At 40.8% G+C, this 24,225-nt stretch overlaps 2 protein-coding genes across 2 annotated transcripts in view; both read left to right on the forward strand.

Moving 5' to 3' along the window:
- COQ3 (coenzyme Q3 methyltransferase) overlaps window positions 1-15,318 on the forward strand; it is a 27,591-nt gene extending 12,273 nt beyond the window's left edge. The window contains exons 2-7 of the mRNA XM_005871465.2: window positions 2,425-2,542; window positions 5,699-5,851; window positions 8,179-8,278; window positions 9,535-9,777; window positions 13,388-13,547; window positions 14,976-15,318. Of these exons, the coding sequence (XP_005871527.1) occupies window positions 2,425-2,542; window positions 5,699-5,851; window positions 8,179-8,278; window positions 9,535-9,777; window positions 13,388-13,547; window positions 14,976-15,139 (938 nt within the window). The 3' untranslated portion in view covers window positions 15,140-15,318. The remainder of the gene's footprint in view (window positions 1-2,424; window positions 2,543-5,698; window positions 5,852-8,178; window positions 8,279-9,534; window positions 9,778-13,387; window positions 13,548-14,975) is intronic.
- Window positions 15,319-23,945: 8,627 nt separating this feature from the next.
- The window catches only part of FAXC (failed axon connections homolog), a 55,313-nt gene continuing 55,033 nt past the window's right edge, over window positions 23,946-24,225 (forward strand). The window contains exon 1 of the mRNA XM_005871480.2: window positions 23,946-24,155. The gene's annotated coding sequence lies outside the window, so the exon portion shown is untranslated. The remainder of the gene's footprint in view (window positions 24,156-24,225) is intronic.

A 24,225-nucleotide genomic window follows, 5' to 3' on the forward strand; every position in this document is an offset into this window, starting at 1 on the left:
CCTGAGGCTACCCAGCAGAAGCCAGCTGTAAAGCAATGCAAGTTGCCGTGGGGCCTTGGGCCAGCTGCAGTTTGTTAAGTAATTTTCAGATTACAAAGGGCCGGCCTTTCATATGCAAAAGCTTCCTTGCACGGCTTGGGTGGGGCGGGGTCCCAGGGGATCAACAGGGCGGGCGGAGCGAGCGGTTATGGCTGCTCTCAGTCCTGCCCTCAGAGGCCCCGGCAATTGCTGCGAGCGCCTCCGAGAGAAAGCTGCCCTCAAGTTCTGACCGATGCCAGACAGTCCCGTTTCTCCCGTATGAGTCTGGGTCCCCAGAGACTCGCCCAGAACTGAAGCTCAGAGCTTGAGACTCCCTCCCGATTGAAAAAGACAATCATGACCTCAGCCGCCAGCCCTCTCCGCATGCACCTCCGCACCTTTGTATTTTACTTCCGCACCGCACCTCCTCTGAGTCTTGGTATGCTTTTCTCTTTCCTTCTAGTTGTAGAATTTCCACTCAGCCAGCCTTCCTGTGGTTCTGGAGATGTCCGTTCCGTCTTTTAGTTGTATTTTTGAAGTTGTTGTGGGAGGCAGCAATCTCTGGTGTTTACCTATGCCGCCATCTTGGTTTCTCCAAAAAATATATTTTTATTGATTTCAGAGAGGAAGAGAGGGGGATAGGGAGATAGAAACATTAGTGATGAGAGAGAATCATTGATTGGCTGCCTCCTGAACACCCCCTACTGGGGATAAAGCCCACAACCCCAAGCATGTGCCCTTGACCAGAATCGAACCTGGGACCCTTCAGTCTGTAGGCCAGTGCTCTATTTACTGAGCCAAACCAGCTAGGGCATTAATATCTACTTTTATCATTATTTTCTTTTGTCTGCTTGCTTTGGGTTTATTTTACTTTCCTTTTTCTAGTTTGTTGAGGTGGTAATTTAGATTGTTGACTTGAGACCTTTCCTTTTTTCTAATATGCATATTTAGTGCTATAAGTTTCCCTTTAAATACTGCTTTAACTATGTCTATAGATTTTTATATATTGTATCTTTTATTTCAGTTTTGTTTCCCTGAGACTTTGTCTTGACTCATGGATTGTTTAGAATTGTGTTGTTTAATTCCTAAGTGCTTTGTTCTTTTCATGTTATCTTTCTGATATTTATTTCTGGTTTGAGTCCACTACAGTCAGAGAACATAGTTTATATGATTTCACTTCTCTTAAAGTTGTGAAGGTTTCTTCTATATCTCAGGATATGGTCTATCATTATGAATGCTCCATACATACTTGAAAGAATGTACATTTTGTTTTTGTTTGATTGGAATGTTTTATAAATTTCAATTAGATGGTGCCCTAGTCTAATTGGGTGGCTCAGTTGGTTGGAGTTTCATCCTATACATCAAAAAGGTTGCGAGTTTGATTTCTGGTCAGGGCACATACCAAAGTTTTGGGTTCGATCCCTAGTTGTGTCATGTACCAGTCAATGTCTCTCTCTCGCTCTCCCCCCCGCCCCTTCTGAAATCAATAAACATATCCTCAGGTAAGAATTTAAAAAAATTCAATTAGATCTTGTTGGTTGATGGTGTTATTCAGTTCTTCTGTATCCTTGTTGATCTTCTGTCTAGTGGTACTATTAATTACTGAGAAAGGGGTGTTGAAATTTCCAAATATAGTTATAGATTATTTCTCCTCTTAGTTCTATTTTTGCTTCACGTGTTTTGAAATCCTTGTTTGGCATATACACATTTAGGATTGGTTTATTTTCTTGGTGGATTGTCCTTCTTATCATAATGTAATAAGCATGGTAAGTTTCTTTGCTATAAGGTGTACTTTGTCTAAATGCTTTTGAACAGTTGAATGTTCTGTAGCAGAGTAAGTAGCTCATAAAGCAGGTCCCTACGTAAGTTTGAATATATGAACTAGATGAGTGCTATTTTAAAATGTTTTATACCACAGTTTTTTCTTCTGTAAAGGGTGTTGAACATATGTATATGTCCATTTTATGTAGCTAACATGGAAGTGACAGAATTTGAACTAGTTTTGACATATAATCTCAGAATCAGTATTACCCTAGTTTAAAAGGTAATATAGTTTTTTTTTTTACTTTATTTAATAGTTGACACTAATACAGATGTCCTCATTTCTCCCCTTAAAAGGTAATATAGTTTTAATTTGAATATCATTTTTTATAATTTTGTACAGCGTAATGTGGATGCAAAAACTAATGGTATGAAAAAACTTTTACATATTCATACTTATGTTTCCAAACTACAATTTCAGAAATGTCTGATTAGAGTTAGATGATGGAATGCAAGACCTTTATTTTATATGTTAGAATAAAATCTAAAATTAAAAAAAACCTTCTAGTTTCTTCAAGTACATATATATTAAGGATTCATACTGTGCTTTCTCTAAACATTTAATTTTTTTTCCAATTTATCTAGGGAATCAGCTCAGTTGGACTCTACAAATTAAACCATGGGTTTTCAGTAAATACAGGATCATGTGGTTCAAATCTTATAGAATGACTTTTGCCTGCTTGAATACAATGAAAAGTTACAGGTAAGTTTATTCATTACTGTGGCAAATATTCACATAATTATGTAAATAATAGTTTTATATTGGTTGTGTTTAATAACCCAGTCAGTATTTAATAGCTCACATGATTTAATTAAGGTACTTTTATTTATCTACATATTCTTATTTTTGCAGGAACTTTTAAATTTGGAATATGTCAAACCCACAGAAAAATTGTAAAATAATATATAGTGCATACCCTTTATCCATATTCAGAGATAGATTTTATTTTTAATATAAGACTATATGACTTGAAGAAGTACTTTTTACTTCCTCATAATATCCTTATGACAGGACACAAATAATGAAGTGCTTAAAATTATAAATGATTTGGGTGTAATATAACTAGTATGATAAGGCGGATAAGTATATATTTTAGGTAAGACTGAATCAAAGTCTTTCTGTATTCTTATTTTATAAACCAACTTCTAACCTTGTAAAAAAATATTGCATAGCTTTAAGGTATGAGTGCATACTTCTCCTTGTGAATGAGCTATCTCCTTTAAGCTTGGGTGTATGTGAAATCATTCTTATAGTCAACTGAGCAACCACCTACTGTTACCTATGTAAGTTAGTCCTTGATTACTGAGTCTTTAGATGAAGCATGGAAAAGGAGGGTGACAGTCATAACATAATATTAAAGAAGAGTGATATTTAGCTCTTAAAAGGATAATAAGTAATCCATATAGAATGTATTCTATATAGCTAAGAAAAACATAATAAAAATTTGAATGGCATTACCTATTTTATCATTACAACCTATTTTCTCTTACCCAAGAATCTTTGGAGGGTTTTCCTATCATGTACTTTGACATGAAACTTGGTGTCGTTTTCTGTCTGATTCCTGTTTAGGCCTTGTTAGATCCCATCTGATTAAAAAAAAATTTTAGATTAATTACATGCTTGTCTGGGCCTCTGGTCTCAGATTATTCATTTGAGCACCAGCTGTGTTCCAGGAAATGTACTAGTCACTAGGAATAAAATGGTAAGCGAGACAGTCCATGCTTTACCCTCATAGTACTTATGTGTTAGTGGGGAGACCAGATCAAATAACCACATAGAAGTAGTATAAAGATGTATAGGACTTAAAATAGGGGAATATCACCCAGTTTTGAATGGGGGAAGACTTCTTAGATGACATTCCATTCAAACTAAGAGCTGAAAGAAGAGAAGGAATTAAATGGGTTTATAGAGGAAGGAATGGGTAATCTATATATATAAAAGCCTTAGCAACCATTACGACAGGTCGACCGGTCGCTATGACAATGCACTGACAACCAGGGGAGCAGACGCTCAATGCAGGAGCTACCCCCTGGTGGTCAGTGCATTCCCACAGCCAACCTCCCATGGCTGGCCAACTTCCCGTGGTCCCTTCCCCCCGGCCAGCCGGCCCTGATTGGCCCCGATTGGCCCCGATCGCCAGCCAGGCCAAGGGACCCCACCCGTGCACAAATTCGTGTGCTGGGCCTCTAGTGTGAGAATAATGTTTCAGGGAGAGGTAACAACATATACAAAGTACCTGAGGAAGAAGCAAGCATGGTCAGTTCAAAGAACTGAAAGAAGGCTCAAGTGGCTGAAGTGGGGAAGATGAAGAGAGTAGTAGATAGTTATGGAGAGCAGATTGGAGGGGGGTGAAGTAGGAAGCAGGCGGGCTAATCAGAGGCTAGGATAATGATTAACATAGGAGATGATGGGAGCTTGGACTAGGATGATAGTAGTCAAAATGAAAAAAAGAAGATGGAGGCATCTGGCTTCAAATCCTGATTCTACCACTTAATCTCTCTAAGCTTCCCTTTTCTTATCTGTGTAATAGAGATAATCCTATGTAATAAAAGCCTAATATGCTAAATGTCCGGTCTTCCATTCAGCCGTTCAACCAATCAAAGCATAATATGCTAATGATAGCTAAGGCTGCTCAACCTCTCGCTATCATGTGCACTGACCACCAGGGGGCAGATGCTCCAACCGGTAGGTTAGCTTGCTGCTGGGGTCCAGCTGATTGGGACTGAGTGAGATGGGCTGAACATGCCCTGGAGCCCTCCCGTGGTCCCTTCCCAGCTGGCCAACCTTCCGCGTCCCTCCCCAGCCCCGATAGTGCACCAGTGGCCTGGCTTGCGCCCTCTCGCAACATGGGACCCCTTGGGGGATGTTGGAGAGCCGGTTTCTGCCCAATGGCAAATACCGGTCGCTATGACGTGCACCGACCACCAGGGGGCAGATGCTCAATGCAGGACCTGCCCCCTGGTGGTCAGTGCATTCCCACAGGGGGAGCACTGCTCAGCCAGAAGCCAGGCTCACAACTGGTGAGTGCAGCAGCGGTGGCGGGAGCCTCTCCCACTTCTGAGACAGCGCTAAGAATGTCCGGCTGACGCAGGGAGCAGGCCTAAGCTGTCAGTTGGACATCCTCCGAGGGCTCCTGGACTGTGAGAGGGTGCAGGCCGGGATGAGGGGGACCCCCCCTCCCCCAGTGCAGAATTTCATGCACCAGGCCTCTAGTGAGATAATAATAGTAGTATGTACCTTGTAAAGTTGCCGGGAAGATTAGGTGAAATGATCTGACATATGTTGAATTCTTAAATAGTAACAACATTAGTAAGTACTCAATAAATGGTTATTGCTACCACTACTACTACTACTATTATTATTAAACTAGAGGCCCGGTGCATGGGGGGGCATGGCCTGCGGGGATCGGCCCATTGTGGGAGCGTCACTCATCCTGGTCAGCCAAGTGTTGCTTTCACTGTGGAAGTGCACTGACCACCAGGGGGCAGCTCCTGCGTTGAGCGTCTGCCCCCTGGTGGTCAGTGTGCGTCATAGTGACTGGTCGACTGGTTGTTCTGGTTGTTCCACTGTTCGGTCGCTGGGCTTTTATTACATAGGCTGTGACCCAGAAGGCCAAGTTATGTGGTTTCATTTTCAGTGTAACTTACTTCAAAAGCAAATTAATTGTTTCATCTGTGAATAAAATGTATTTTAAGCAGTGTGATTATAAGGAAACTTGGTTTTGAAGCATCAAAAATGAGCAATACATGTATTTCGAATCTAATAAATTATAAATTAGAATATCTTTGTACATATTATACTCATGTTACATTTTTAAAACCAGCAGTTTTTGCCTGGCTCTTCATTTTGACCTCTTAGATACCCTTGGACAAGACTGTACAGTACTTCTCGAACCACTGTAGACAGCAGTGAGATGAAAACCTTCCTGGCCCTGGCTCACAGGTGGTGGGATGAGCAAGGAGTATATGCACCTCTTCATTCTATGAATGACCTGAGGGTGCCATTTATTAGGTAATGTTACAGAAATTCTAAGTCTTTTAACATGCAAGTCTTTTTAATAATTCATCTTCTTTTCAGTTCATTTTTCTCTTGATTTATACCTAGGTTAAAAAATGCTGTATTTTAAGTTCACTTTAGAAATTAGGGAGATTCTCTTCAATGTCCATTGTTTGAAACCATTAATTTTTTATAACATCCAAGTTCTAGGCTGCTTTTGTAAATTAACTTGAAGCATGTTTGGACATTATCTGGTTAATTAGAATTAAATCCTTATGAAAAGAAACTAGGTTCCTATGGCATCAATATCATTTTACAACAACTTTGACCTTTAGGCAGTTCTGATAAAGGGAATACTACTGAGATAGTTCAATTCAACAAATATTTATTAAGAACTTACCTTGTGTAGAGCTTGGGGGCTAGACACTGTAAAAGCTACTAAGACATTCATCATTTGAAACATAGACCACGTACTTCAGGAACTTATAGTTTGCTGTCAGAGGTAAAGGCCAGGGTTCATTAGTCTCCATTTATAAAGAAATTGTTCATTCGTTTATTTGTTCATTAAACATTTTTGAGCAGCCGAGATGGGCATGGCCCTGTGATAGACACAGAATGTCAGACTCACACTGCCCTCAGGGACTTGATTGGTTTTTGCTGGTTCATCATTGCAGCACAAAGGGAAATGTGGGCATCTTTATATTATTACTGAATTTTTGTAAACACTAAGGCAGGGAGAAGCAAAATTTCATTCTTTAGTTTAGATCAGAGGTTCTCAAAAGTGTAGGCCCTGGACTAGCAACATCAGTATCACCTGGGAACTTTTTAGAAAAGCAAAATTCTCAGGTCTCACCTTGGACCTATTGCTTTGGTTACGGGGATGGGTGAGCTGTCTGTGTTTGAGCAAACCTTTCAGATAATTTTCATATATTCTCAGCTTGAGAACTACTGTATTCAGACTACCATGACACTGTCATTTAGACCATTCTAAAAAAGATCACCCAGGGTAGTGCAAGTAATGGTTAGAAGTTTAGATTTTATTCTGAGCATAATTAGAAGCCATCAAAGGGGAACGATATGATCAAAATTATGGTGTAAGGTATTCATTTGGGTGATGTGTGAAGAATGGATTGGATTTCATTTGAAATGGGTCCTTTCAATATGTTATAACATTCTGAAGTTATCTATTTGACCACTATCAAGGTTATTCTTAGGAGTCAATTAATTTTAATAGCAATAAAAGATATCCTAAGGTATCTTTATTATATATAACACAACTTAAAAGTTTAGTTTTCAATACTGTTAGGTATATATCTATCAGTGTGTGTGTGTGTGTGTGTGTGTGTGTGTGTGTGTGTGCGCAAGTGTGTGTGCAAGTGTGCGCATGTGCTTATGTTTGCATATGTGGTAAAGTATGACTAAGTATGATAATAAAAGTATTACTATGGTGATCTTAGAATTAAGTTTATCTGATTTGGATGCCTGTTTACATGATCATGAAAACACCATTAAGTTACAAGATTAAAAGAGACTCAATTTAGAAGGGAATATAGGCAAATTCTGAAAATATAGATTTCCAATCTGCTTTTTCTAAGCCCTGTAAATAACCTATTTGTTGCAGATATGAAATGGATGTAGCAAGTACTGACAATGTAGTAAATAGGTGACAGGATATCTCAAGCAAATAAATTAGGTTAATCTAAACTAGATTATTTTAAGTTTTTCTTTAAGTCATGACTAAACTAACAATTAAGTCATAATTATTGCTATACTAGGGGCCCAGTGCACAAAATACATGTGGCTGCCAGCCAGGTACTCCCTCCCTTCCCCTGGCTGGCCCCGCCCCCTGGTCAGACTCCCAGGAAACTCCCAGTGGAGGGGACAATTTGCATACTATGCTATTATGTAGGATTATTTCAAGAACTTTACTTTAAACCTCTTGCTTTTGATTATTTAAAATATGTTATAAATTAGCTCAGGCTGTACCACTTAGTGGTTAGGCATCGACCAATGAACCAAGAGGTCCTCAGTTCGATTCCTGGTGGGGGGGGGGGCGGGTAGGAGGCAGCCAATCAATGTCTCTCTCTTATCAAGGTTTTATCTCTCTATCCCTCTTCCTTCCTTTCTCTTACAAAAATCCAATAAAGATGTATTAAAACAAAAACAAAAATATCTTGTAAATTAAACATAGTTATTTAATTCTGAAAATAAAATACCTGTTTACCTAAAAAATGAATAATCCATTTTAAAATGAGAACTTAATATTTCATTGAAAAAATGTACTTTTAAGATTTAATTGATAAAACTCAATAACTTTTATATGTTTTGAATTTTTTAAAAAGAGACAATCTTTTAAAAACAATTGCTAATCACCAGCCAGGAAAACCTTTGTCTGGAATGAAGATTCTTGATGTTGGCTGTGGTGGTGGATTGTTAACTGAAGTAAGTGATTTACAACATTTTCTTAAAAATATAAAAATTTCAGAAAATTATAGTGAGGATTTTTTTTTTTTTCACAGAATAGCTTTGGAAATTTTGGTGTCTCTTCTATCCCAAGAGATTAGGCAATTTCCACTGCTTAGGTGCTATGATAAGCCGTCCTTTGCCTTTACTTCCATATTAAAACCTAACAGAATTTTGCCTGCTTGTAGGGCTCTTCCCTTCTCGGGTGCTTTAGAGTACTTGGAAGAATACTTATCCTCTCTGTGAAGATTTGCTTTAGCTTATAGTAAATTTATGCACTGTAGCTTTATTTTGTATTCTCCTATCAATGCTGCATCATAATCTGATCTCTGAAGGATATTTTAAGCAACAGTATAGGATATAAATCTACGTGAAGGATCAGTGGGATGTGGTCTGTCGAGGTCCATAACAGCAAGTTGAGAGCGAGCCTGACCGAGGCCTTTGGTGCATAGCTAAGTTCCACATGCATAGGAAACATGTTCTTCATGTGGCAGTGGGCTGGTCTCTCTGACATCAATTATAAAATCTCAGAAAATGTAAAATATGTGAAAATACATCCCTTAGACTCAAGAATAGGTGGTGTATCAAGTTATAAATGAGTAAGATTGTACTATATGTATTCTGTAATCTTCTCTGTGTGTTAGTGCAGATCTTATGTCTCTAAAGTTGAAACAATCTGATTATGCTTTTAACTTATTGACTAAAGAGTTGTAAACGCTATACAAGTTTTGATAAATATTAAGGCTGTGTTTAAAAGTGAGCATTTCATGGGAAGTGACAATATAAAAGTTGAAAGAAGACTTAGCTATGAAGAATCATTTCTAGTCAGTCACGGAAAAAAGCTATCAAGAAAAAATTGTTTCTTAGGCAGTTTGAATATCAGTTTTGCTGTTTTATAATATGTTACATTTATTGCACTTTAAATATATCAGTACTGTATTGTGTGCATGTTAAATGTACCTAGAAAATACAGATGATTTTTTTCACTATTTGAAAGTAGTTCTTCATGAGTTTTATGTTGTGATTATTGTTCTCATGTTTAAGCTTTTTATTATGGAAATTTTCAAACCTGTATAAACTAGAAAAAATAGCATAATGAATTTCCATGTTCCCATAAAAAATCTCCAATATTTATCCCCTCATGGTTAATCTTGTTGCCTTTTTGATAAGCTTTTTATTGCTAACATTGTTCCGTTTTCTTCCTGAGGGTAACTTTTTTTTTTTTATACCATCAGCCTCTAGGGCGGCTTGGGGCTTCAGTTATTGGAATTGATCCTGTGGATGAGAACATTAAAACAGCACAGCGCCATAAATCATTTGATCCAGTCCTGGATCAGAGGGTGGAATACAGAGTGTGTTCCCTGGAAGAGATTGTGGAAGAGACTGCAGAAACATTTGATGCTGTCATAGCTTCTGAAGTTGTAGAGCATGTGATTGACCTAGAAACATTTATACAGTGCTGCTATCAAGTGTTAAAAGTAAGACTTGCAGAGTTTACTTGTTGATTGTGCTTTTCAGTGTGTATATGTATCCATAGCAATAAGGGCTGTATAATACTTGAAACCAGGAAACCAGAACCAGGGGCAGTGTCTCTGCAGGAGATTACTCCTGCCTCTCAGCCTGCCCTCAATACCAGGGTTTTCCAGATCCAGTGTCTTGATGTCCAGGGAGCTTGAACAGTGTTGGTGCTGAACATTATAATACAACCAATAGATTTATAGTGATATTTTTCCATTGATATAGCCTAGTTAAATACCTAATAGACATTGAATGACAATTACTAAAAAGTTTGTTTGGATTAACATTTAAAATCAATAAAAATCATTATCAGCATAAATTGACTTAGCATTTGTTAAGCACTCTATATGTGATATGTTTAAGTTTTCAGCTTCTAAAAGAATACTTCATGCATATGACCTCCCTTGATCTGACCTGCAACTATGTTAGGAAGGTAAGGCAGGCATTGTTATGACCTCCTTTGACCAGTGAAGATCAGAATTTGGGAGATGTCAAAGGTCATTATATCTTTAAGTCAAAGGTCATTAGGTGCTGAAGTCCAATTTAAAGCTACATCTTTTGATTCCAAATCCGGTTTTTCTCATTACATTATTATTGTTTTATAATTCTCCACAGCCTTAGTCCTCTGAAAATGATTCCAAATTTTCTTTTAATGAATTTCCCGAAAATATTATTATTATTATATTATTTTTATTATTATTATATTGGCTCTGTTATATATGTATTCTGGAGGTAACACCCTGAGGTCAAGAGCTAAAAGAATAAATGCTTAGTTTTAGCCCTTACCTAAATAGAGCTTTTTAAAAATGGTTTTTTTTTTGAATAATTTTAGATTTATAGAAGATTTGCAAAAATAGTAAAGTGTTCCCATATACATTTTACGCAGTTTCCCTTATTTTTAGCAATCTCCGCCCCCCCCCCAGCTCTATTAAGATATAATCGACATATGCTAAGTGCTTCTTAAGAATATATTTTAGAATACTGGAGTTTTACAGAGAAAAGTTACAATGTGTGATGAAATAGTGTTTGATATTTCAGTTTTTCATTTAAATGGACTGGGCAATATTTCAGGGCCTTCTTTTTTCTATTTTTGGTTTGGGATGGTATTTGAGATATATTTTCTTTCTTTTTCCTATACATGTACATATGAGGTGGGGCAAAAGTGGATTTACAGTTGTGAGTTTGCAAAACACAGAGTTTATTATTGGATTATTATTTATTAATCATTGGCATTATTTTTCACATATCAACAACTGTAAACCTACCTTCACTCCCCCTCCACCCCCCATATATAGTTATATGATTATTTTGGAGAGACTCTTTGGCATTTTATCCTCACCAGGCTAATGAGAATGCATAAAAGAGGAAGGAGATGGTAATGTCCTTGCTATTTGTGGGAACAAATAAAGAAAACACTATCAATGTAGTCACTAAAATATGGCAGACTGAACAGCTTCGTTAATGGCTTGTATTTATCTAAAGTGCTTATCTTGATCTCTTCATATTCTTTATACCAGCAATTTTTAACCATTTTCATCTCATGGCACACATAAACTAACTACTAAAATTCTGTGGTGCACCAGAAAATACATTTTTTTGCTGATCTGACAAAAACAAAAAAGGGATAATTTGGATTAATTCATACCAGATGGCTCTTGTTGTGTTGCTGTTGTCATTTTTCTATTTGACAATCTAAGGGAAAAGAGGTCAGTCCCTCTGACTAAATAGTCAGGAATTGCATGTTTTAAAAATTCTTGCAGCACACCAGTTGAAAATCACTGCTTAATACTAATGAAAGAAAATAAAAAGGAAATATTTTCAAGCCTTAATCACTAATGTTCTTTTCAAAGAACAGTTACTGGCGTTGACTGCCTGCACAAGATGTGGAGCTGTACGCTGTACCAAACAAATTAGATAGAATCCGCACCTGGAGAGAAAGCAGTATTGACACATGTTAAAACATAAATGTGGACATGTAACAAGGAAGAGCAGCCTGATCTCATTTCTATATTTTTATTATTAAGTAGTTGATATACACAAAGCAATCCTATATAATAAAGAGGTAATATGCAAATTGACCCTAACAGCAGAATGACTGGGAATGACTGGTCACTATGACACACACTGACCACCAGGGGGCAGACACTCAATGCAGGAGCTGCCCCCTGGATGTCAGTGTGCTCCCACAGGGGGAGCTCTGCTCAGCCACAAGCCAGGCTGACGGCTGCCAGCACAGCGGTGGTGGCGGGAGCCTCTCCCGCCTCCTCAGCAGCGCTAAGAATGTCCAACTGCAGCTTAGGCCTGCTCCCTGCTGGCAAGTGGACATCCCCCGAGGGCTCCTGGGCTGCCAGAGGGATGTCTGACTGCCAGCTTAGACCCGATCCCCCGGGGAGCGGACCTGAGCCAGCAGGTGGACATCCCCCGAGGGCTCCTGGGCTGCCAGAGGGATGTCTGACTGCCAGCTTAGACCCGATCCCCCGGGGAGCGGACCTGAGCCAGCAGGTGGACATCCCCCGAGGGCTCCTGGGCTGCCAGAGGGATGTCTGACTGCCAGCTTAGACCCGATCCCCCGGGGAGCGGACCTGAGCCAGCAGGTGGACATCCCCCGAGGGCTCCTGGGCTGCCAGAGGGATGTCTGACTGCCAGCTTAGACCCGATCCCCCGGGGAGCGGACCTGAGCCAGCAGGTGGACATCCCCCGAGGGCTCCTGGGCTGCCAGAGGGATGTCTGACTGCCAGCTTAGACCCGATCCCCCGGGGAGCGGACCTGAGCCAGCAGGTGGACATCCCCCGAGGGCTCCTGGGCTGCCAGAGGGATGTCTGACTGCCAGCTTAGACCCGATCCCCCGGGGAGCGGACCTGAGCCAGCAGGTGGACATCCCCCGAGGGCTCCTGGGCTGCCAGAGGGATGTCTGACTGCCAGCTTAGACCCGATCCCCCGGGGAGCGGACCTGAGCCAGCAGGTGGACATCCCCCGAGGGGTCCCAGACTGCGAGAAGGCACAGGCCGGGCTGAGGGACCCCCACAAGTGCACAAATTTTTGTGCACCGGGCCTCTAGTATAATATAAACATAAATCATAGTAATGTATGATTTTAAGAGTTATAAACCCTGTTGCATAAACTCAATGAGTATATTGGCAGTGGACTGCCTTTATTAATGAATTTCCTAAGGGAAAAAAATATACTATTTTAGTAAATTATATTCTATTCATGCTTGTGTATCTTAACTGCACTTAAATTACTTGGAAGGGCCCTGGCTGGCTTGGTTCAGTGGTTAGAGTATTGGCCTGCTCACTGAACCAGTCAAGGGCACATACTTGGGTTGCAGGTTTGATCCCCATGTGGGGGAGGCAACCAATCGATATGTCTCTCTCACATCGATGTTTCTCTCTCTCTCCCTCCCTCCCTTCCACTCTCTCTGAATAGCAAAGGAAAAAATAACCTTGGGTGAGGATTAACAACAACAGCAGAAAATTACTATTTGGAAGAAAGGAAGAGGGTGGGAGAAGGGAAGCCTTTACCTAACTGATGTTCCTGACATTTAAAATTTTATTTCTCTCTATTTTTTAGCCTGGTGGTTCTTTATTTATTACTACAATCAACAAAACACAGCTATCCTATGCCTTGGGAATTGTTTTTTCAGAGCAAATTGCAGGTATTGTACCAAAAGGCACTCATACGTGGGAGAAGTTTGTTTCACCTGAAAAGCTAGAGAGCATTCTGGAATCAAGTAAGTATTAAGAATTTTTCCAGTTAAGAATTTTCAAGGCCTACCTGAACGTTTAATGTACCTATAATTAATAATCACACAGCCTAGCACTTAAATAGGCCACAGTTCTTTGAATGTTGGTTTCATCTCCTCAACTAGATCATAAACTCCTCGAAGTTAGGATTAAGTATTAGATACCATTCTCTCTCACCTGTGGCACCTAACCCAGGGCCAAGCAAATCATAGGTGATCAGTGAATACCTTTTCGCTGTTTAGTCCTCACATATTTAAGAATGAGGTACAAATGTCTGTTATTTACACATCCTCAGTTTGTCCTGTTGAGGCCCTCCTTGTATTAGCTTATCATACATATTATTTTTCCTGATTCCCCCATACTCAGAGATATATTTTAATTTTTAAAAATATTTTTATTGATTTCAGAGAGGAAGGGAGAGGAGAGAGAGATAGAAACATCAATGATGAGAGAGAATCATCGATTGGCTGCCTCCTGCATGCCCCCTACATGGGGATCGAGCCCACAACCCAGGCATGTGCCCTGACCAGGAATCGAACCAGTGACCTGATGCATAGGTCATTGCTCAACCACTGACCCACACTGGCTAGGCACTCAGATATATTTTGAACTTCCTTGCCAAGTTTTATGTATTTTATGCTTCTTATAGTATGCCTTATATTATAGTTATTTTGGTGTTTTTCAGCCCCTTTCTAGCCATAAGGTCCTTGAAGTCAGACTATGTCTCTTTTTTGTACTCCCTGCAATGCCTAGCTCTGCTTTACTTATCGTGAACATTGGACTTATGTGTTAGATTCCTGTCAAGTAATAATATTTATCAGTTCATTTATTTGGCAGTTGATATTCCTGTTAAGTACCTAGACTCATGTATATCTCATGTTTTTTGTTCATAAACAATATATCAATAAACTTGATTTTACTTGGAATATTATCAGTCCTATGCAATGTAGTAAGTTCTAAAGATTTCTGCAAGTAACCTTGTTGAAAACAGTAGAAAAAATATTTTAAAGATGCTTTATAGGAACAGTCACTTGTTGGCAGGTATGTATTTTCTAAAAACAGCTAATGTTTATTGAGTACTTACCAAATTCCAAGCGCTGTGCTACTTTATACACATATCTCATCTAATTCTGACAACTCTATGATATCTGTTCTGTCCATGGGAGAAAACTGACATTGCGAAAGGTGAAATGAATTACCCAGGGTCATCTATTAGGTGCCAGAGCTGGGGTCTGAAGCCAGGCAGTCGGCTTTGGAGTTTATGTTCTGTGCTGCACTAAAGAGTGATCGGCACATGGTGACAAAGTGTTTTTACCCGTTGAGTTAGACATCCTTTTTTAGCATGGAGAGTTGTATGAGATTCGGCTCTTGAAAGGTAAATACTTATTAAATCTACTCTTTGTGATGTTTTTCAGATGGTCTGTCAGTTCAAACTGTGGCAGGAATGATCTACAACCCCTTCTCAGGCTGTTGGCATTGGAGTGGAAATACCAGCCTTAACTACGCCGCTCATGCTGTGAAGCAGGAGCACACAGTGCCTGCTGAGCTTGTTTTAAAGGGGGATACAGAAGAGCTCTGAGCTGATGCCGCCACCAACCCAGCTGTGCACGACGAGCTGAAGAAGTGAATGTTTCCAAGGACTATAGGAACATGGCTGAAAGCCTGATGTTTACAAAAACAACAGATATATCATTTAATTTTTGAGAGAGGGTTATGCAGAAAAGAAAATCAATAAAAAGGGCTAAAACCTTGGAAAAAGTTTTTGTTGTTTCATCTAACAGCTATTTTCAAGGAATTAACCTATGGATAAAAAACTCTTGTCCCGGTATTGTGTGATTTAGGAGTTTAGGTTCCTCAGCCTTTCTTAAATAAATAGGGTAGGCATATTTGTTAAATAAATAGGGTAGGCATAAATAGGAAATCACTCCATTTTGCAGATTATATATACTAGTGTATGTTTTCCAGCATGTGTGTGCATATATATGTGCTATAGTGTTTTAATTTAAAGGAATCGGTATTATCTGTGATGTTTGGGTTGTTTTTTTGTTTGTTTGTTTGTTTGCTTTTGGTTTTAGTTGAAGGCAATTATGCTTCTGACTGATGAAAACCAAATATAGTTTGGTACCACTTATATTTAAGAAGATAACATATTTTTCCCTTTAAATTTTAGTTTGTTGGAAAGCAAACTGACTAAGTATATGCCTAAGGATTTGGATTTAAACATTAAAATCCAGAAGTTCAGGTTATACTGGACATACTTTCATATATTGTTCCATAAATGTTTTATGGTGCTTTTTTTTTAATAGAAAGGATTTTTTAACTCAATTAAAAAATTCAGTTATGGAAATTTCCTTTTTCAATTAATTTTTATAATTAAAGGGATGGACTTAAAATATATTTTTTTGCCTCTTGACATATGTGAGTCTCTGGCTTTTTCTGAAGTCCATTGCTGGGTAAGCACTTTCATAGAGGGTTTTGGCCAAATGTGACAAACATGGATTGAATGCATGGGACCCACGTGGAAGGGCAGCTTTTACTGTCGAGCCTTTTTTCACTTTTAAGCTCATCTGTTTTCCATGTTCCTTTGTCAGTGTTTGTTGGATAGGGCTTCTTGGGCAAACACTTCAACCATCTTAGCTCATTTTCTTGTTCTCAGTGGCATTTCAAGGGAGGAAACTAAACTTTAAAGAATTAAGAGAGAAATTTTAACTTTAGTTGCTAATGTCTAATTAGGGCACTAAAAATTAGGAGCCCCCATTGGCCTGCTTTTAAAAGTTTGATTCTGAGCCTGAATTCTTGTAGTTTTATTATGAAAAAAAAAAAATCTTCCTGCTTCTGGCTGTTGGGGGAAAAAATGTTGATATTAAAGATTAATCTAAGAAACGTAATGGATTGATTAAACTCAAACAAAGTGCATTTATTTTAGAAAGAAAGCTCGAACTTGCAGCTATTGAAAGTGTGTATTAAATCCTGAAAGTTCAGGATGACCCAGTAATAGCGACTTCTTTGTTTCACTTGACTTCCAAAGGAATGAGCATATGAAAATTTTGTGCCTCTGTTTATAATCTAATTTCATCTTTCAGGCCAATTTTAGCCAAATTCCAGGGGAAATAGGCTCAAAAAGACACTACACATTTTTGAAAATGCATATTTGTAGAGTAAGAATTGCCCAGCTGGAAAACTGTAATTTTGAGAACCACCTGCTTTTGAAAAGTAGTAATATAACAATTAGGGCAATGGTGGGGAGTTTAATCTGCAAACTTTTTCTTAGGAATTCTGGGTTCATGAGAATCCCTTGCAAGAAATAATGGTGGAAACTTTGTGACTGATAGTCCAGCAAAAAAAAAGACTGCACTGTCTTAGAATGGAAAAGAGCAAGGCTGAAGAGAGCAAGAAGGGGAACTTACCCAGGATCTTGGTTTGGATTGAGAGGAACAGCTGTAGGAAGCTGGGCAATGACCTGGACCACCTGGTGCTTGTGAAGGGAGTCAGATTGGTCAGTGCAGTTATAATGCTAAAATCTGCTACACCACTTGAGGTTGGCTCAAAGGGCTATGAGTGCTAGGACAGCAAAGCTCTCAGCTCTTAGAAGTAGCAATGAATGATGGAAGGAAAGATCACACGGCAAGGCAGGTGGTGACAAGAGAGAAGTCAAGTGGTGTAGCTGTTTCCATAACTTCCATAAGGAACAATAGGGCCCCACACTCAGCACATAAAAGCAAACCTCCCATAGAACCTGGAGGAGCCTTCTGGAAGCAGGATTCTAGAAACTAGCCTGGTTAGGAGGCTAGAATATAAAGCAATTGGAGTTGTTACTGAAGCTCTGATTTTTCCCGAAGTTGCTATATTCTGAGAAAAATATGTTATGCAGGCATGTAAAATATTGCTGGATTTGTGTGTTCTATATTTTTTCTGAAGATAAAACATCACCCCCCAAAATTATCTTAATTCTTTTATTTTATATCTAGAAGTTTGCATGAGGTGCTAGGAATGTTGTCACATTCTTTATCCCCTAAATCATGCCCTAGTGTTCTCATGAAAATGTCAATATCTTTGCAACTGTGATCTTAGGACACTTCCACATTTTGTTGATCATGTTTGGATTTGCAAAATGGGTGCCATTTGGATAGTAAGGTTGAACATTTTGTTTTACTTGATTATGATTTGTTAACATTTTGTGGATAAGCTTGAGACTCCACAAAGAATCATTCTTTGTAATTGTACTGCTTTAGATAATTTGTTAGAGATGTTCCTATTGTTGCGCTGGCCAGTGTGACTCAGTTATTTGGAGTGTCATCCCATGCACCAAAGGGTAACGGGTTCAATTCCCAGTCAGGGCATATGCCCAGGTTGGGGGTTCGATCGACAGTCAGGGCACGTGCAGGAGGCAACCGATCGATGGCTCTCTCATATCAATGTTTCTCTCTCTCCTCCCTTCCTCTCTCTTTAAAATCAATTTTAAAAAAGGTAAATTTAAGCCCTGGCCGGTTTGGCTCAGTGGATAGAGCGTCGGCCTGCGGACTGAGGGGTACCAGGTTCGATTCCGGTCAAGCGCATGTACCTTGGTTGTGGGCACATCCCCAGTAGGGGGTGTGCAGGAGGCAGCTGATCGATGTTTCTCTCCCATTGATGTTTCTAACTATCTCTCTCCCTCTCTGTAAAAAATCAATAAAATATATATTTAAAAAAAGGCAAATTTAAAACATCCTTAAAAAAGAGGTTTTTCTATTGTTATGGTTGATGCTACAGTGGAAAATTGGAAAGCTTATAGAATGAAGTGTGTCCTCTTTCTCCTCCCCAACACAGCTTCACGAAGTCTGGAGTCTGGGCTATTTGCCTCAGTCCTCTTAGAGTGTCATTGCCCTTCTATGTTTAAAACAACTACATGCTACTTATTGCAACTTAATGCTTTAAACATCCTGAATAAAATTATACTCTTACTTTCTGTTATAGTTTATAATATTGTATTAATGATAAATTGAAGAGAAGTATTGAGTTAAAATACTACATCTAAAATATCTCAGGCAAGCAAAACAGTAAAAAATGTTGGCAGTATTTGAAATGTCTTTTTGTTGTGTGCTAGGGACACTCTCCAGGACTTCTGAGCCACCCTGATCTGGAGTACAAACAGCATTGAGAGCATTAAGTAGAGATTACTGATACTGCTCAGTAACCAGGGTCAAGCCATGCTCACTGGAAGTTTTTAAAACTGGGACTGGTGAGGTGTCTGCAATTCCATAAAATATCTGCATCATTATAGGCTTACAGAATTAGGTCTGAAAATCTAAGAATCCTAAGAAAATGTTGATGTAGAAATAATGATGGAAACAAGACTAAATAAAGTGTAATACAGTCACACAATTGCTTTTAACTTACAATGTGACTTTATTAGAAGGGAGATTCTTATTTGACTATATATTTTTATTAAATCTATTTGGGTGACATTGGTTAATTCTTATGTGACTACTAGAGGCCCAGTGCACGAAATTCGTGTGCAGGTATGGTCCCTAGGCCTGGCCTGTGATCAGGGCCATCTTCCACGGCTGCCTGCAGCTGGCCCCGCCCCTGCCACCACCCATCCCCAGTTCCCCATTCGCCATCAGGCAATCGGAGCCTGAGGACTGGGGGAAGGGACCAAGAGGTCAGCCATTCCCACCCGCTTGCTGGCCCCGCCCCCGCCGCGGGTTTCCCTCTGTGTGTGGGCAACCAGCGGGGCGAGGGCCTTGGCCTGGCACCGCCCGTGTCCCCCACCACCCACCGAGTTCCCCATTCACCATTGGGTGATTGGAGCCTGCCAGCCAGGAAAAGGGATCAAGAGGTGGTCAGTGCACCTCATAGTGACTGGTTGAGCAGTCATTCTGGTTGTTCCGCTGTTAGATTCAATTTGCATATTACCCTTTTATTATATAGGCTAGAGGTCTGGTGCACAGGTGGGGGCCAGCCAGCCTGCCCTGATGGGGGCACCAGATCAGGATGGGGGTCCCCGCTGGGAGGTGGGGACGGCTGGGGTGAGGAGCCCCGGGTGGTTTGCAGGCCGGCCACACCCCTGATCAGGGTGGGGGTCCCTGCTGGGAGGCAGGGCTGGCCTGGGCGAGGGTCTGCAGTTGTTCTGGTCTCTGGTCATTCTGGTTTTTCCACTGTTTTGGTCGCTGGGCTTTTATTATATAGGATTATTAATAATATGCAAATTACATGAAAGCCTTCTCTGTGTCAAAAAAAACACATAAGACAAAACAAAAAACATCCTGATGGTTTGCATGAAATTCAAGCAAAGGAATTTATTGTGAGATCAAGAAACTTCTTGTATTCCAGCAAGAAAAGGATGCAATGATAATAATAAATGATCTACTGTCTAGAAACTAAAAGGCACCAGTTGGACCCAAAGAAAAGGATATGTTCTCAAGATGATGTGGGCAGAACTGAGAGTGGGGATGGAGAGTTACAAGGTAAATATGGACACCAGATGTTTCCACTTTGCTAGCTTTGAATCCTTGTTTCTTGTTGACAGACAGGATCTAATGGACATAGAACTCACTGACAACACAAGATCTCCACTCATCTTTCCTAATTAAAGCAGACTCTGTACCTGGGTGCACAGAAAGGCTTCCAAGGTTCCAGGACCCCTCTCCCAAAATACGAAAAATTGTATTTTTCACTGAGAATGTCCCATAGCTTTTAAAAAAACACATATTTTTATTAATTTCATAGAGGAAGGGAAAAGGAGAGAGAGAAACATCAATGATGAGAGAGAATCATGGATCGGCTGCTTCCTGCACACCCCACACTGGGGATCCAGCCCACAACCCGGGCATGTGCCCTGAATGGGAATTGAACCATGACCTCCTGGTTCGTGGGTGGACACTCAATCACTGAGCCACGCTGGCAGGGCTGTCCCATAGCTTTAATGACCCCCAGCCATCTCAATCCCAGGCCAAAATCTTTTTTAACTCACATTCTCAGTTGCCACTGGGCATCTCCACTTGGGACTAGGACCTCTCAGAAGTGATATGCATTACAATTATAATTGCTCTTCTTGAGTCTTGATTAATTTTCTTTCCATGTCTGATTCTACTACTGAGTCAACCTTTTTATCTGTCTGTCTGTTGTCTAAACTCATAAGAACCATGACTTGATTGTGTTGAGTAAGAACCATCTAACATGTGGGGTCCCTTTGGGTAGAGTCTTTGATTCTCCTCATAAGCCAGTGGTCTATACTGTTGTTAATCAAAGTGTGGTATGTTCTCACCTGGAAGCTTGTTAGAAATGCAGAATCTCAGACCCCATCCCAGAACTATAGAGACAGAATTTGCACCTTATAATGATCCCCAGTGGTTAATATGCACCGTAATGTTTGAGAAGCACTGATCTAATTGTCCATTGTTTGAGCATCATAGCAGAGCCCTAGTTGATACTATACTCTTTAAAGTTTGGAAGCACTGATTTAGTTGTTTCTTGTCATATTGTCATGACCCGGCTGCATAGTCACGTGGTACAGGCATAGCAATATTTGTATGAGGAAATGTCTGAATGTACGTTTCTCAAAAGGTGACCGTACAACTGGTAGGCATTTGAGGCTTTGTAGACATTGGATTTCACACAGTTCAGAATTGAATGGTGTAAAGAAGGAATACCATGGACAGCGCTCCAGCACTGGTACTTGGTGTGAGAACTCTTAGCTACAAAGGCTGGTGGCATGAGACACACAGGGTTTGAATCCTGGCTCTATCATGATGTACCTGTGGGAAGTAAACTTGCTAATTTACCTCTCTGAGCCTCAGTTTCCTCACTTGTAAAATAGAGTTGACAATACTACTTATTTAATACAGATTGTTTTTGAAAAGTTACTGAAGAAAAATCACTAGACTCCCTTCCATTTTCTTGTCTTGTAACACCTCAATTAAAGTTAGTAAAACAAAGTCCTTGAAAAATAAAAAATAAAATGATGCCTCTAGCTTTGAGCTAATGTTATGATACCAAGGCCGCCAGAATTGGTGGTGGTGGTGGGAGGGTGCAGTGGGGAGTAAAGATGCCCACTTTGGCTCCCAAGGTCCTCATTCCATCTCACTAGCTGTGGGTACCCAGGAGGAGGAGCTGGGTGGCAGACACACTCAGCTCCCTACCCTTCTCCCTGCAGGGAGGGTCCTGCACAGCCGTTTTACAGGAACCCAGGGGATTGGGCCTGGGATCTGACTCTACATGGGGTTCTAAGGAGCCATTCTTTGAAGAGTTGGTCTCCTCAGCTCCTCTGCTAACCCAGTTCTGTTGAGTTCCCGTCCGGCTATTAACTACCCCACCAGCACTGGCCTGGGGCTGAGTCCCTGCACCGGAGCCCCAGCCTTCCTTCTTTCTGTGGCTGGATTGTACCTCTTTGTGGAGCAGCTTCTCCATGTAGGGCTCAGTCTGGTCTTTCACAAAGAGTTGGCTAAGGCTTGCATCACTGCTTTGCCTTCACAGCGGTAGCTGCTTTCTTTGTTCTCCAAATTTTGTTCTGACATTCTCATACCAAACTTTTGCCCAACTCTTAGGTCTTCTCAGACTCTTCTGCCTCCTTTCACCTTTCTACAAGCCGGAGTTCTAATAATCTTCTCTATTCTATGCCATGGATCTAAAAGCTAAACGTTAATCTGCATCAGATTGCTTAAGACTATATTTTAGCTTCTCTTATGGGAGTTTCTTTTACCTACACTTGCATCTTACAGGCATTCACTTTTGGGTGTGTCTGAAAATGGAAACCAGGGACTGCTCAAAGATTATCTGATACTCCCAGGAGGCAGCAGTGGGCCACGGCCTCCAGGGGTGGGTGGGGCAGGTCTGCCTACCAGAGCAGCTGTGAGAGTCCAATGCATCCAGTGGCTCTCTGGGATTAAAATATCAACCTTCCGCCCTGGCCGGTTTGGCTCACTGGTTAGAGCGTCAGCCTGGGGACTGAAGGGTCCCAGGTTCGATTCCGGTCAAGGGCATGTACCTTGGTTGTGGGCACACCCCCGGTGGGGGGTGTGCAGGAGGCAGCTGATCTCTTCTCTCTCATCGATGTTTCTAACTCTCTATCCCTCTCCCTTCCTCTCTGTAAAAAAGCAATAAAATATATTTAAAAAAAAATATCAACCTTCCTCTGGTTTCTAACTTGTTTCCTGGCATAATGTTTACCACTATGGATTCTCCCTTTTGCCTTCCATGTGCTTCTAGGCTCAAGGTGATTTATGCCCATTCCCAGGACTGGACCTAGAGACTCAGGCAAATGATTCGGTACCAAATAGCAAACTGATATTCTTTAAATATTGGCTCAGCATTTGATGAGAGCAAAGGCTGAGTGCTATGTGGGAGGCACACAGAAGAAGAATGGAGAAACACTGGTGCCTGCGCTCTTTGTCCCCTCTCAGCACAGAGCAATTCTGCTCTCATCCCAAACTTGTCCACTCTGCCTCGGATGGACAGGGCCTTGCAGCCTCCTTGGCAGGCCCTTGGGTTCCACTCCTTGCCACCTGCTCATGAAGGTTTGCTTCCAGCCATACACTGCTTGTTCCCCAGAGGTCACATGCATACGCAGTGTGTTAGGGAACCCCGTGTGCTGGCACTTGGGTCCCGGCCTGGCTAGCCCCTCTCTTTATCACGTTGGGCTGGCAATAAGCCCACGTTTTAACAATATGACCCCACTTGCTGTCTTTTCTAAGGGCTGCTGTGGTAGGGGAAGTAGAAAGGAAAGGGACACCCTTCACCACAAACTCTGCTCTCTCTTGAAAAGCCTGGAGGCTATCTCCCTCCTTTCACCTTACTTGAGAGAGAAATCCCCTGCTGGATTTTTCCAGTCCCTCTAAACCAGTGGTTCTCAACCTTCCTAATGCCGCGACCATTTAATACAGTTCCTCATGTTGTGGTGACCCCCAACCATGAAATTATTTTTGTTGCTACTTCATAACTGTAATTTTGCTACTGTTATGAATCGTAATGTAAATATCTGATATGCAGGATGTATTTTCATTGTTACAAATTGAACATAACTAAAGCATAGTGATTAATCACAAAAACAATATGTAATTATATAAGTGTTTTCCGATGGTCTTAGGCGACCCCTGTGAAAGGGTCATTCGACCCCCAAAGGGGTCGCGACCCACAGGTTGAGAACCGCTGCTTAAACAATTTCAAATTATCCATGCTCTTGCTAAAATTTGTGTGTACATCATAAACGTCCACGAAACACGATTCTATTCTTTGTACTTACAAGCCTTAAAAAATGAAGTTAAAAGGGAAAGAATTGAACATGCACAGAGTTTGACAGATTTTCTGCACCAAGGAAAGGAAAAACACCCCACACCAGCAAGTTTCCTGATAACGATTTCAAAGAGGAAAGACGTAAGCGGGGTCGAACAAGGAAAACCTCTGGGGCACATGTTTCTTATTTGTTACACCATACATCTTTCCATGAGCACACGGACAAGACCCAAGTCACTGTGTAACGGAACGAGAGTGTTTTTACAAACGGTGCAAGTACACAGCGCGACGACGGCGGCCAGAACCACCTAATTCCCGACCTCGATCCGGGCTTTGGTGCCCATCCCCACGGGGTGGCGGGTGGCGTTTCCGCTCCGCGCGGCCAGGTGAGTCCATGGCGCTCCCCACTCTCTGGCTCGCGGGAGGGGCCGGAGGCGGGCCGCGGGTTGAGGGGGA

The sequence above is a fragment of the Myotis brandtii genome, unplaced genomic scaffold (genome assembly GCF_000412655.1).
Source record: "Myotis brandtii unplaced genomic scaffold, ASM41265v1 scaffold343, whole genome shotgun sequence".
NCBI lineage: Eukaryota > Metazoa > Chordata > Mammalia > Chiroptera > Vespertilionidae > Myotis > Myotis brandtii.